This window comes from Ahaetulla prasina, chromosome 1 (assembly GCF_028640845.1).
Source record: "Ahaetulla prasina isolate Xishuangbanna chromosome 1, ASM2864084v1, whole genome shotgun sequence".
Classification (NCBI taxonomy): Eukaryota; Metazoa; Chordata; class Lepidosauria; order Squamata; family Colubridae; genus Ahaetulla; species Ahaetulla prasina.
The window spans coordinates 347,880,763-347,894,004 of NC_080539.1; the positions used below are offsets into that span (position 1 = coordinate 347,880,763).

Below are 13,242 nucleotides of genomic sequence, written 5' to 3' on the forward strand. Positions count from 1 at the left end.
TTAGCAGAAAAAGGTGAAGAGGCCTAGCTTTTAGCATGACATACTACCCACTCGTTTATTGCTGGCCTTCAGTATGTTGCTTGATTGAATCAAGACATTACAACATATCCCTTGCCTGCCTCCCACCCCCTGGGCTCATTGGCTTAATAGCAAAATTCCACCAATTGGTTGTGAGCAACTTTAATTACTGCTCCCTTGAGCAAAAAAGATACGTAGCATTTAGCTACAGGGATGTAAGGAGCAAATATCATTACAAATATGACAAACCACAATCAAGAGGGGGGCCTCACTGCTACCGTACAACAAATTTTACAAATTCAAGTTTTCACCTGAAAGCCCATTTTAACTTTTTACTTGTACAATCAAAAAGGCTAAATTTGAGTATTTCCATAGTGCCATCCATGACACTTGCATTAAACAGTTTTAAAATGTTTGTTGCATTTTTCCAGGAATCAATATCAGTTAAAATACAAAGTTCACTAAGTATGTAGGAAACGAAGGGAAAGATGCAAATTACATATCAAGTGTTCCTAGAATAGGAAAACTGTTCTACAACTTGCTGGCAGATAGTTACATGGGTTTAGAACAAAAGCAGTATTTAACTTGAAAGCTAACCAAAAACTCATTAAAATTTTGTCATGCTATTTGCCTATAAAATGGTCTATAGTCAGCAATGGTCACAGGGCCTTCATACAATTAAAGCTATCTAACAATCAGCCATATCACTGCCCCATTTATCACAGTGTTTCCTACTAAAATGTCAACTATTGATCATGCTATCGGTGGTGGTGGGGAATTATCTACTTGAAAGCATATCAGTCTCCCCTCCCCTAGTCAATGTACTGTGCTGTTAAAATGGGAAGTTCCTGCTAGAATTACTGAAGATGTATTAATGTCAGATTAATTTTATCAATCTTATTTCTGTTTTTGTAAAGAGTGGGTATATATTAAATTCAGAATAATTTTCTTTTCAGTGAGATAAGAAAAACATCTTGGAAACATGCCTAAGATAAAACTATTACTAGAAAAGATTGGATTGTGAATTTTCTCCAAACAGGTTTGTGACTCAGTGATTGCTCTATTCATATTATTAAAAACATCAAGAAAGTTTTCCATGTAAATTACCCGTACAATGCTGATTTCCATAATTTTATTAATATTTAAAGTAAATGCTATTTTAGCTTCTGAAATAATTTCAGGGGGGCAGTACTATGAAGCCAAAGATATCAAAACTTCATATATTCAACAATCAATTGTGAAAGCAATTCTTGTGTATCAGAAGATCGATGCGTTATTTGAAATGTCTAGAAATATACAGTTACTGAAACTCATAACCAAATGTATCACTTCCTTTGATTCTAGTGTATCAATATAAAAAAGACCAAAAAAAAACATTAATAAAAGGTTTTTTTAATGTTTGCATGTTTTGCCTGAAATTTATCAGTGTTTCACATTATCATATCGCTACATAAAAATGTAACAGGTTCTATTTTAGTAACACTAAAATTTAATATTATTTTCTTTTATTTCACAAACAAAATCTTCCAAGGAATATATAATATTTTTGAAAAATTGAAAAAAAGATGAACACTTTTGCATGGAAAAATATTGAAACTATTCCTTTATGTTTTCAACTTTTTTATGCTGCTAAGTTTATTTACAAATGGCCTAAATGATAGCACAAGAACTCTGATCGCATTTAGAAAGCTGGTAGAAGAACTTGATAGAATCACTATGTCCATTATAAATATTTTGTGCATATTAAAGATGTTTTAAATAATAGGTTTATTAGATTCAGAAAGTAATTTTAATGTATGAGGTTAATCAATGGAGTTTAATGCAATATTAACAGTAGACCCATATAAAACCTATCATACCATTTCTCCTTCAGACTATTCCCAATATAGAATTATCTTCCAGAAAACCACCAGTTCATTCCCAGAAAAAGTTCCCCCCAAAAATACTTCAGATTTTTCTTCAACATTCCATGACCACCAGTAAAAGTAGGTGTTATACATTCTTATTTAATGTAACTGAGGTTGGAGCTTTCAAATCTAATGAAAGATTTGAGTCTTGCCTCTTTCGTCCAAAGCATGTTAAGATAGCACCACTTATTCTCCTGAAATTAAATGCTTTAAACAAACCCAAAGTCCTTTTTCTTAAATATATTACTGCACCATATTTGACCATTTTCTTTTCACAGAGAATGTCTCTGAGTAAACATAAAAACTAGGCAACTGTTCATGAGAAAATAAGATGTGCAATATGGAAAGGAATTCAAATATATCTTGGTGCAAGAAAATTAGTCTTTAGCAATAAAAAAAACCTAAAATAATACTTACCCACAGTATACCAGCTTGCATCTGTCAATTTACTGATGATAGCTTCTTGAAAGGTTCCATCAGGCATCTTGGTTTCAACAACTGCACCAGCCTAAAATGATGATGTTTATTTATATTTAATGTACTATTGCAGATTTTTTTATTTACATCAGTAAGGTATTTCACTAGCCAAGTGGGAATTCTAAGAACACTATTTTCTTCATGTGAAAACTATATACAGGACAGGACAGGAAGCACAGCCAAACAGAACATGGCAAAACAGACTGGCTCCAGGTTAGCAAAGAAGTGAAACAAAGCTGTATACTTTCCCCTTATTTATCCAAGAAATATGCTGAAAATGTATCAAAAGCAGCTAGATTTTTTAAAAATGGATATAATTTTAAAACTTGGAGAAAGAAACATTAATAACCTGTGCTATGCTAAGGAGCACAGTGAAACAAATGGAACTAAGATTAAATATAAAGAAAACCTAACTAAAGGCAACAGGTACAGCAAACAGCCTTACAACTGACAAGGAATATACTGAAATGGTGGATAGCTTCTGCCTCAACACTCACAAGTGCTGCCCAAATGTTTAATGACAATTTCTTTAGATTAAAACTTTAATCTCAAATCACACTTTTCAATCTGGCAGAACTACACACTGCTTAAAATAGTCAAGAAAGCTCCATCAGCATCTGTCCTCGTCTCTTCCCATTTAGTCAAGGCTAAAGAACTGATATATTCTGGACAATACATCTAGGGTATTATCAAGTTTATTAATGTATAGGTTCAATCATCTTACCCTCTCTACTCTCATGTACTAGTAGAAGCAGTATGGGCAAATTAATCTTGCATCTACCACTTGAATCAGTCTAGTGAGTTAATTTTCTCACAGCACTTTCAAATTGACTCCCAGCAGTAAAATTAGATCAGTAGAAAGCAACAGTAAAGCATTATAAAATAACAAGCCTAATCCTCAGTCCAAAGAATGTCAGCTGAATTTAAAACTTTTGATTTCAATATAGCTGTGTATATATACTATCAAAACTGAAACTATACTATTGAATTTAGAAATTGTCTCCTGAATGAAATTGTTACATGAATATGTGGATCTAAATAAATTCTAATATTTTTAATGATGTTCTCTTCTATTGGCAATTCCTTTCCTGTTACTAAAATAGTTAGTGAACTCTCTTTTACAACATCTGAATGAAAAACATATGCATGTTTCTTGGAGAGCCAATACCAAATCAGTAACTACAGTTTTATTTCAGTCATCCTATATAATTTTTAAAATCTTATCAGTATAACTGAAGAAAGTGTTATACACATACCCTCAAAGGTCCTTTCACCTGATCATCTTGCACCAATTGTGTTGAATTATCTTGTTTTAAGATCACCTAATTATTTTGAAAGAAATTTCAAAGAATTATATTTGTACAATATTTTAAAAATATATGCATAATTTAAACTTGCTAAAACCCAGCCTAAAACAGAAATCTGGTCACAAGACATTCCCAATGAAGAAAGAAGAAATGACCATCATTGCAGGCTAAAGTTAGTGAAAATAATTTCATCTTTTTCAACAGGAGATTTCAGGCACATAGGTCTATCTAAGAAATGCAGTTTACTATGGAAAGAGAAAAACCAGACTCTCCCCATCTTTACTGGTGTGCAACTTAGAATTTCCTTACAAATAAAAGTGTCTTACAGTGTATTTCAACCTTTGTACAAAATAAACTTTAATGTAACATTGGAGCTTGAGCAGTTTGAGTAGATTGTATATAAGTTTGCCAAACTATCAAATGTGAAAAAAACACTTTACTCTTATCAGAATGCCTATCAAATAAGTGAGAAAGCAAGTTACATTCTTAACTAAATTTGTCAAGTTCAACTATATTCCACAAATTGTTTGCCAAACTAACAGAGCAAACTATAAGCCTCTATCAAAAGTAATGTTAGTGAATTCAACGAGGCTGGTTTAAAGGAATATGAGCATAAAATTTTAATCTAAAATTAATCTAAATCAGGTGACACTTTAGCAGACCATCATTAAAAAACTCATATTTAATACAAGTGGACTATTAATTCAGATATTCTTTCCTATGAAATGACTGAACAAATAAAACTGGCCTTTCATTCTTTAGAGAAAAATTGCAGATGGCATCAATTATACACATTAACGAACTAGAAATTCTGAATCTGCACAATGTTTGTAAATTTATAATACATAGGGAAATACATCTATAATTTCAAGGTAACATATCAGTTTTACAAAGTTTTCTAGTTCTTTGTAACAAACTAATATTAAATATCAATAGCAGCTTCAGTCTAATTCAGTCAGAAAAAGCTGTATGAGGAAATTCAATTCTCAAATTTTGTACATGCAACTTATTAACTGAGGTATCGGAAGAAAGTGACAATTCATGCAACAGAAATGTAATGAGCTATCCTGCATCTTGGTAAACCTGTATCTGCATGGAGGGTCTTCCTTAGGTCAATAATTATAAGGAGGGCATATTCTTTGTATGTTTGGTTAATAGTTTCTCAGGGAAAATTATACTGTGAAAACCTGGCTGCCATGAAAAACTATTGGCAGTTAAACTAGACAAAACAGATCTAGACAGATTTATTGCCAGAATTTGCACAAGGAAGATTAGAATGTTCCTTAATGGTCTTTAAACTCTTGTTAGCATTTCTTCTTACCTTAACTTTCACTAGTCTTTTCACTGTCTTAATTTTTGCCTCACAGAAAGCACCTCGATATTTGGCACTGACATCAGTCCCCACTGTTAGGTAGGCAGGCTCATCTGCTGCCTGAAGAAAAAGTGGAAAAATCAATAAAAACAAAGCTGAACTGACAGAAGAGTTTAGATATGCTTCTCAGATTTCAGGACTGCTACTCCAGCTTTGTCATAAGTAACAGAGCATATCAAAAGGCTTACATTTTCTTTTTAAAAACATATGTTTATATCTCCCAAACAAAGCACACAGTACTACCTATGTCATAATTTGTAATAATGTTAAAGATGCTAGTATAGTAGCTCACACAAAAGAAAGTTCCACTTTTAAGACTAAGTAACTTTGCACTGGACTGCAGGCTTGATCCTACAGTCAGGATGGAAGTCATTAAAACATAATGTGTAATGAATGAATGGCATACTCTTAAACAACATAGTAACATTTATACCACACTAACAAATGTTCTGCCAGAAATCTTAAATACTGAATACTATTTTCACTTTAGGAAAACCTATACATCTGTCTTCTTGAACTGTATATGTTGAATGATATCAATTCCACACCTATATCAGTCAAAATAGACAAGTAACATCAGAAAAAACAACAAAAAATTGTCAATTATGAGCATAAACAGTGTCTTACTCCTCTCTCCAACACAATAGGAAAAGTATATTTTCAACATACTGTAGAAATTATTTTTCTACTTCTATAAGCAAATAATATACTGTATAGCAGATTGGCTTTGACACTGTTTGGCATTCTGGAAAGAACTGAAGACATGGTTTTGTAATTTTGCCAGTGGATCACGTAAATATGGTGTGGAGCCTGCAGACTGACTGTAATCTTAGTGAAAATAATTGTGTTCTCTTGGTGACCAGCCTTTTTTTTAAAAAAAAAAGACTTTTCATTGTTTTTGTTATTTGGTTATTTTTGTATTGTATCAATAAAAACAGAATTTTAATATTGTAAGCTGCTCAGTCATGTGAGACAGACTGCTACACAACTTAATACATGATAAAAAGTTCAGCCCTGCTACTTATTTTATTACTGTGTAATTTGTAAATATAGCAAAATTTGTACATTTCAAAGATGAATGCAGAAATACAGAAAAACAAGTGAAATGAACCGAAGTCCAACATATTTCTGCATTTTTAAATTCTAATTGCTTTAGTCAAATGCAAACATTTCCTTTAATTATTTTTTATCTTACAAGGGGAATGAAGGCTTTGTCCTCCAGGTTTTAGGACCCATTTTCCCAGGTACAACTTATCTACTAATTTCTGAGAACAAACTTCAGAGAAAAGACGCTGATGTCCAATATGAAAGAGTCTACTACCTGATTTTACAAGTTTTGACAGCTCAGTGATACCACAGTAACTCAGGATGTGTATGGAATACAATGACATCCTTTTCATGCTTTCGTTTTAAATTAAGCAAAATGTTACATCCTCAAGTAGCAAATAAAGAGGAACAGGTAAGACATGGAAAGCTTTCACACACTCCAAAACAGACATGGAGATTTACCTTCATATTTGAAGGTTATTTGAGGGATTCCAGCTCAAAGCGTTTTGTGTACCACAGTTGAAGAAAATCTGGAAGCAAAGGGGAAAAGATTACTGTTATCAGATTCATCAACTTTAAAGAAAGATCAATGACCTCTGAATAAGAGAATCACCTATGAAAACTGTTGTCAGTCATTAAAAGCACTGACTTTTGGTGCTATAAATAGCAATCTCTAAAAGTCTAGAATAGTCATGTCAGCATAGCTTGCATCTGAAAAATAAGAAAAAAGGGCTGTAAAGAATTACATAGGTCTTTTTCAGTTCTGTTAGAAGAGGAATGGATGGTACTACATTCAGCCTTAGTTTCCTCTTGCTCATCTCCACTTCCTTTGTATCAATCATCACTGTTGCTCCCTCTTTCTTTGCAACCTGTTAGGAAAATAAAGGAACTCCATATACATGCAAAATATAAATAATACGGGAGAGATTTCTCAGGTAATGGGTGAAAAATTACACATATTGCACCTGTCATTGTCAATGTCTGAATCTGAAACCAAGATATTAGCTATGCAAATAAAGATTAAGGTCACAGGCCAGTCTACTGATACAGGTAGACTTTCAAACTATTTCTAATCATATTTAGTCAAAAGTATATATGGAGTGGGAGTTATTATCACGTTTACATGGGACTGCAGCAGTCTCTCAAAGTACTGCCTTCTCTCAATGTGTGATAATAATTTAAGCACTTTAAAAAGTTATTCCTTTCTGGTAGCAGCAGCCTCCCTCAAATGATTCAAGGCCTTTCCCAGCAGTTCCCCATATGGTGTTGTCTAGTGGTCTGGACTCTTTCAGGTGCCATTTTCAAAAAAGTACATCTCTTCCTCCATTACAATACATTTGTTTTTACTTTGTTCTGTTCTCACCACAGAAGGAAATGTTCCCCCATCCCACAAACCCTGGTCTCTTCCTCGAACCACAAAAACTCAGCATCCTGTACAACAGGATCCCAACCAACAACTCCTTCAGTTCACCCTAGAGGCCTCTCCTGCCCCCCAAAACAACTCATGGAAGCCACCCATCCCACTTTCTGACTGTAAACGGTGGGGTGAGAAGAGGGCCCGAGTGAAAGAAGAAGGAGTGGAAGGAGGGCTAAGTAGGTGAGTAAAACTGAGACAGAAGAGGAAGGCTATAATACGACTGGCGAAGGTGGAGGGAACGAAACCGGCAAAGAAAGCCAAGGCAGCCCCCCACAACCAAGCGAGGCCAGCCTGGGTATGTGGTCAGAGGAGGAGGCAGCGGGGAGAAGCAACATCCCACCCGGACCATCTTCTAAGTGAGGAAAGAGAAAGACCGGACTAGCTTATTCCCAAAAAGGGCAAAAAGCATAAATCACGCCCCCCCCCACACACAATTTCACCACCCCTCCCTCGCGGTTGACCCCGAACCCCCCCCCCCCGCCTTCAGCCAACCTTCCAAGCCGAGGAAGAGGATTGCATCCCGATCTTCTCTTTCCCTTCCCTTCCCCGAGTAATTGCCAGCCCGTCTCCTTGGCCGCCCCCGGACTGAGGACGGGTTCCCGGCCCGGCCCCCTCTCAACTCCACGGCTTCACTCCCGGTCCCCTCCCCCCCCACCGCTTGCAAACCCCTCTCAAACTCACTGCTGAGTGCAGTCCACGGCGGCAGGTCCCCTCGCCCGGCGTAGAGCGCGGACAGCCCGGCCGAAGGCACCGTCCGACCCCCACCAGGAACAAGCCGCGACAGCAGCGGCCAAAGAGGAGGAGGAGGAGGGCGACAACGACGACAGCAGTAGCGGCAGCAGCAATAGGGGCTGTCCCGCCTTGCTCCGCCTTCTCTTCTTCTCCGCCCCCTCGGCAGCCCGGACTCGGCGGCTCCCACTCAGTGACGGACCGAGTGTCACTCTTTTAGCCCAGCGCTGCTCTCACCACCCGAATAACAAGCTGTTGAGCAGTAGGGGCGCTGCGCGGCCTCTCATTGGCTCCTCCCCTCGCGCGCCCCCCTCCGCACGCTTGACGCTGGAGGGGGCCATGCCCTTCTCTCATTGGGTGCTTGGCGTGCCTCCCGCCTTTCATTGGACTGCGGAAGGGCTTCTCTGAGAAGACGATTGGGCTAACGGGCAAGCTTTTTTTTTAAAGAGAGAGCGAAAGGGGAAGCGACTTCTTATTGGCTTAAATCGTAGAGCAGCCAAGCCTTGTTGGAAGCCCGGACTTTAAAAGGGAGTGAAGTCAAAGCTTCCACCGGTCTCTCCCTCGTTCCTTTGCCTGATTGGAAATAAGCGAGTTTTTTTTAAAAAAAACATCCGGATGGGAAGCCCCGGATGCCTGGATTGGTGGAAGCCCGGCGGGGCCGGAAGCTGCGACGAAAATAAGGAGGGGGATTGGAACTTGATTGGTTTGTTGGTTTTTCGTGAAAACGGAAAGGGGAGGGGTGAAACTAGGGAACAGCGGTGACGAACGAAAGCACCGCACTCCTGATGCGCATGCGTTTTTGGCCGGGGGGGTTTATTTTCCTTTACCGTCGTCTTCGCCGGCGCCATTTTATGCGCCGCTCAGTCACGTCTTAAACCTGAGGGGAAGGGAGGGAGCCGGAAAAAGAAGGCAAGACTGCTGCGTAGAAGCTGCCTAGCTCTGCGGCCACGAAGCCTCGGCACGGTGACCTTCAGTAAAGGAGGCCCTGGGAATTTCGCCTTTAGGCGGAAAACAGCCGACTTCCGCGATGGCAGCAACGAGAGAGGAAGCAAAGATTGTGACGACCGTTACAGAGGAAAGTGGTTCGTAGGCCACGGACAGTATTACGGGGGTGGAGGCGGGGGCGGAGCACCCAAGTGGAAGCGGAGTATGACGTCCGGATTGGCGCAAGCGCCGTTGGGAGGTAGGCGGAGTTTGTGCTGCTCCCTTCGGTGGGAAGTTCTCCCGAGTGCCTTTTGAAGGTGGTCGACTTTCGTGGAATCCTGGTTGGTCCTTCGGGTTCGAAGAAGACCCTCTCCTGTGCAAGTCATCGGACCACTGCGGAGTCTACCACGGTGGAGGCACTGAAAGTCCATTGTAATAAATGGGTGTTTCTTCTCAGCTTTTCTATCGCTTTTGGGCGGGATGCTGGTGGTGTCTTCACAGCTGGTGAGGGCTTTATGGCTAGCAGTTGCAACTAATATCTGATGCATTTATCTAAGCTTTGGTGATGGAACCTTGATTCATCGGATGTATTAAGGGTAGACATTGCCTTTTGACTGTTAAGTGACCCCAGAATTAGTCATTAAGATGTTATAGTGATAAACTGAGACACTCACCGGAGGAAGTAATACCGTGGTCATTAAAGACACCCATTCATTTGAATGGGCTTTTTGGGGAGGGGGGAATCAAAAAAGCACTTCTAGAACCAGGTAAAAAACCCATAACGAATTATGGACACATGACTGAGGAATGCCCTGAGAAGTCATAAAACTGACTCCTGAAATAGTGTCATGTGACTGCCCAGGGGCCCAACAGTTTACAAAAGCCAGAAGTGCATTATCAAGTTTTAAAGCAGAGCCATAAAGCGCCCATTCTGGTAATTTTAAATGATTGTAAAATGAGTTAAGTGAGGACTATTTGTAAGTCAGTATGATTCTGCTTCATTCATTAGTTGTAGTCACATGTGCCCATTATCTAAAAATATTGAAAATCAACATAAATTCAAATAAAATCATTGATGAGGAAGCCTTATCCAAAGTAAGGCAGCCATGCCGGTTAGAGAGAGTACACAGAATACAGATATGCTGGCCATCTACTCCCAGCAGCCCCATGCAACACAGCCTGCAGAAATTGCAGACCAAAATGTATATAATAGGGTGCAATAGGTTGCCTGATCCTGCTCTTCATGTCTGCTTCTGCCTCAGAAAATTGCAGCTACCAGTGGAAACTACAGAATCTGGGCAGAAAATGCAGAACAGTACAGCATTTAACTGTGGGCCAGAATATTTGGGTGGCTGTTGTTGCTAATCTTACTACTCCCTTCCATAGGTCAATTGCACAGCAACCTCCTATTTATCAGTTATATCATAGGTGTCAGACTCACAGCATCATGTTGCCATCATATAATGTTTTGCAATGTTTTTCGTGGAGCTGGGGTGGGCATGGCTTGCATGTGATGCATCTGGCCAGTGGGCCATCAGTTTGACACCCTTATATTAATCTTTTAATTGTTGACGGAACCACAAGGAAGTGTCTTTCTTGGTGTGATGTTCCCAATAGGAGATATCAAAGAATCAGCAAAAAAAGTACCATAATACTGACAAAGTGACAAACTGTTGAGGGACAAGCCAGAAGGAAAAAGACACTTGCCGTACCCAATAAATTCAAATATAAACCTTGATCATGCCTGCATGATACAATCATAGCCAATTTCCCACTATTCTTCCCTAAACAGTGCTGCCACTTTCCCAATTGTTTTAAGCCCAAAGCCACAAAAGGATTATCCATCCATGGATAGAACCATAATTTGATTCTGGGATATTTCACTATGAAATCCTGAAATTTGTGATATTTTTCCTTTAAATTCGACTAAATAACAGTATTTATCCACCCAATTTGATGGCAGAGATGTCCTGTTAATGGAAGTGCTGGATTAGTGTTCTATTTTGTCTTTCCATAGTTATTTACCTTATATAAAATACTATGTTATAAATAAATACGCTGATTTGATGAGGAAAAAAAGTAGGACATAATACATTGTTTTACAGCTCTTTGACACTTAGCATCCAATTTCAGAAACAAATTCTTAAGTATATTTAAATTATTTGCTTCCAAAGACTTCACCCAATGATACATTACAATGACTTTTATGACTGAGATGTCTTGTTGGATGACTTTCTCTTTTAAGTATGCCAAATATTTTTGGAATCATGGTAATTGTAACTTGTAATGAAACAATTGTATTACTTGATGCATTTCATCTACTTATAGGCCCTAAAATAAGTACTTTGAAATCATAGGTTGTATCCTTATAGCCTAGGATATGTATGAAAATGTTTGATAGATCTTTCAAATCTTTGACTATGAATACATTTGATTATTTAGTTCATGTTGTGGAAGTGGCTAATAAAAACTTTGATGATGTTCCTGCAAGCAGTTAAGACTAGAGCTTTACTCTTACTAGTTCTCAGTCGGGAGCAATAAGGCAAAGAAAATGAATAAAATTAGTCACGGACCACAGGGATGCTTGCAATCCTTGTTACCCAGTCCTGTTCTGCTTATCCTGTCTTCGGCAAATCACGGTTTCCTCATCTATGTGCATGATAGGCAGATTATGGATAGCAAACACTTTGATCTGTAACTGTTTATATATTTCACACAGTACCATTCTAAGTATTATCCTTTCAATACGTCTGGATAATAGTAAAGACAAGGTGTCTGCTAAATTTATAGTAAGTCAAACTGTTTTACTAGTATTCATGATCTCAAAACCAATAGAAGAACCCAGGGGAAGTAAATGCATGCTGTTGGCTTTCATTTTTTTCCTGTGTTGTCTTTACATAACGCATTAATGGCATCTCACAGCCATTTTGCTAGCATATGTACCCATAACTTTTTCAGATGATCAGTCTTTGAATTTTGCCTGATTGATGCACTGCTCTTCAAACTAGAATAGAATAGAATAGAATTTTTATTGGCCAAGTGTGATTGGACACACAAGGAATTTGTCTTGGTGCATATGCTCTCAGTGTACATAAAAGAAAAGATACGTTCATCAAGATATAATTGTATAATCATCAAATTATACATGAGTATAATTTGCCCATTCACCATTGGGTTCTGATTGTAATATTTGTAATAAGAAATTGAAGATTTTTTGACATGTTTAAGTTTGTAGCCTTACACTTTCCTTAAATAGAAATATGTCTATGATTCAGATTCAATCTGAAGAGTAAGGCAATACATTTCAAGGCTTGAAGCAATAGGATTTCTAAATTCTAGCTGTTTTATGAGGTCACAAATGAGAAATTTCTGCTAGAGTTATGTAAATTTATATGGAGAGATACAGCCTTCAAGACTGTGATGAACTTAAGCAGAGAAGAATATTGATTGGCTATTACTGTGGGATTATAAGAGGTAAAAATTGCAATATTGGTGCTATATGAAGATGCTGCTGTATTTTTGTTTTGGCTTACACAATTTGTGTAACTTTTCCAAAGCCAAGTACAAGCCATTTGTACAAGTATGTAAACTAATTCTGTTCCCAAGAGTTTCTTCACTGCTTTTATGCAATTACTTTTACTATTTGGGAAAAATTATTTTTATAAGTATAAAAGCTGCATGTATATAATCTTTGAATCTAGCTATTAAAACACCATAGGGTACAATGTGTTTTTCTACATAGGGATTTTTTTTTAATCCTAAAGTCTTCGTAGTCTATTGGCTATTCATGTCTACTTAATTCTAACCATAAAGATCTAATTATAGCAGTTTACAGCTACTAATAATATGGCAACATAGATGCCTGAGAACAGGAGGACCATAGTATCTGGCTTTGTCAAAAAGGAAGGGTTTTGTTTTTTGTTTTTTGGCAAATCTAATCCCTGGGTGACAATCTACAGTGGCAAACAAGTGAGACTGTGGCCTGCATAGAAATTAAATGCAAAATACATAGTTTAAGGTAGGACATGTGCCTTTGAATAATTA

At 37.8% G+C, this 13,242-nt stretch overlaps 1 protein-coding gene across 4 annotated transcripts in view; it reads right to left on the reverse strand.

Moving 5' to 3' along the window:
• ARID4A (AT-rich interaction domain 4A) overlaps positions 1–8,552 on the reverse strand; it is a 57,223-nt gene extending 48,671 nt beyond the window's left edge. The window contains exons 1-6 of one of the 4 annotated variants that reach the window (XM_058162975.1): positions 8,227–8,552; positions 6,875–6,997; positions 6,591–6,658; positions 5,031–5,141; positions 3,659–3,724; positions 2,343–2,433 (exon numbers count right to left, since the gene is read on the reverse strand). In XM_058162975.1, the coding sequence (XP_058018958.1) occupies positions 2,343–2,433; positions 3,659–3,724; positions 5,031–5,141; positions 6,591–6,596 (274 nt within the window). In that variant the 5' untranslated portion in view covers positions 6,597–6,658; positions 6,875–6,997; positions 8,227–8,552. Of the gene's footprint in view, positions 1–2,342; positions 2,434–3,658; positions 3,725–5,030; positions 5,142–6,590; positions 6,659–6,741; positions 6,840–6,874; positions 6,998–8,226 lie in introns of all 4 variants that reach the window. The other 3 variants (XM_058162974.1, XM_058162972.1, XM_058162973.1) reach the window with 3 other exon arrangements.
• Between the last annotated feature and the right edge of the window lie 4,690 nt (positions 8,553–13,242).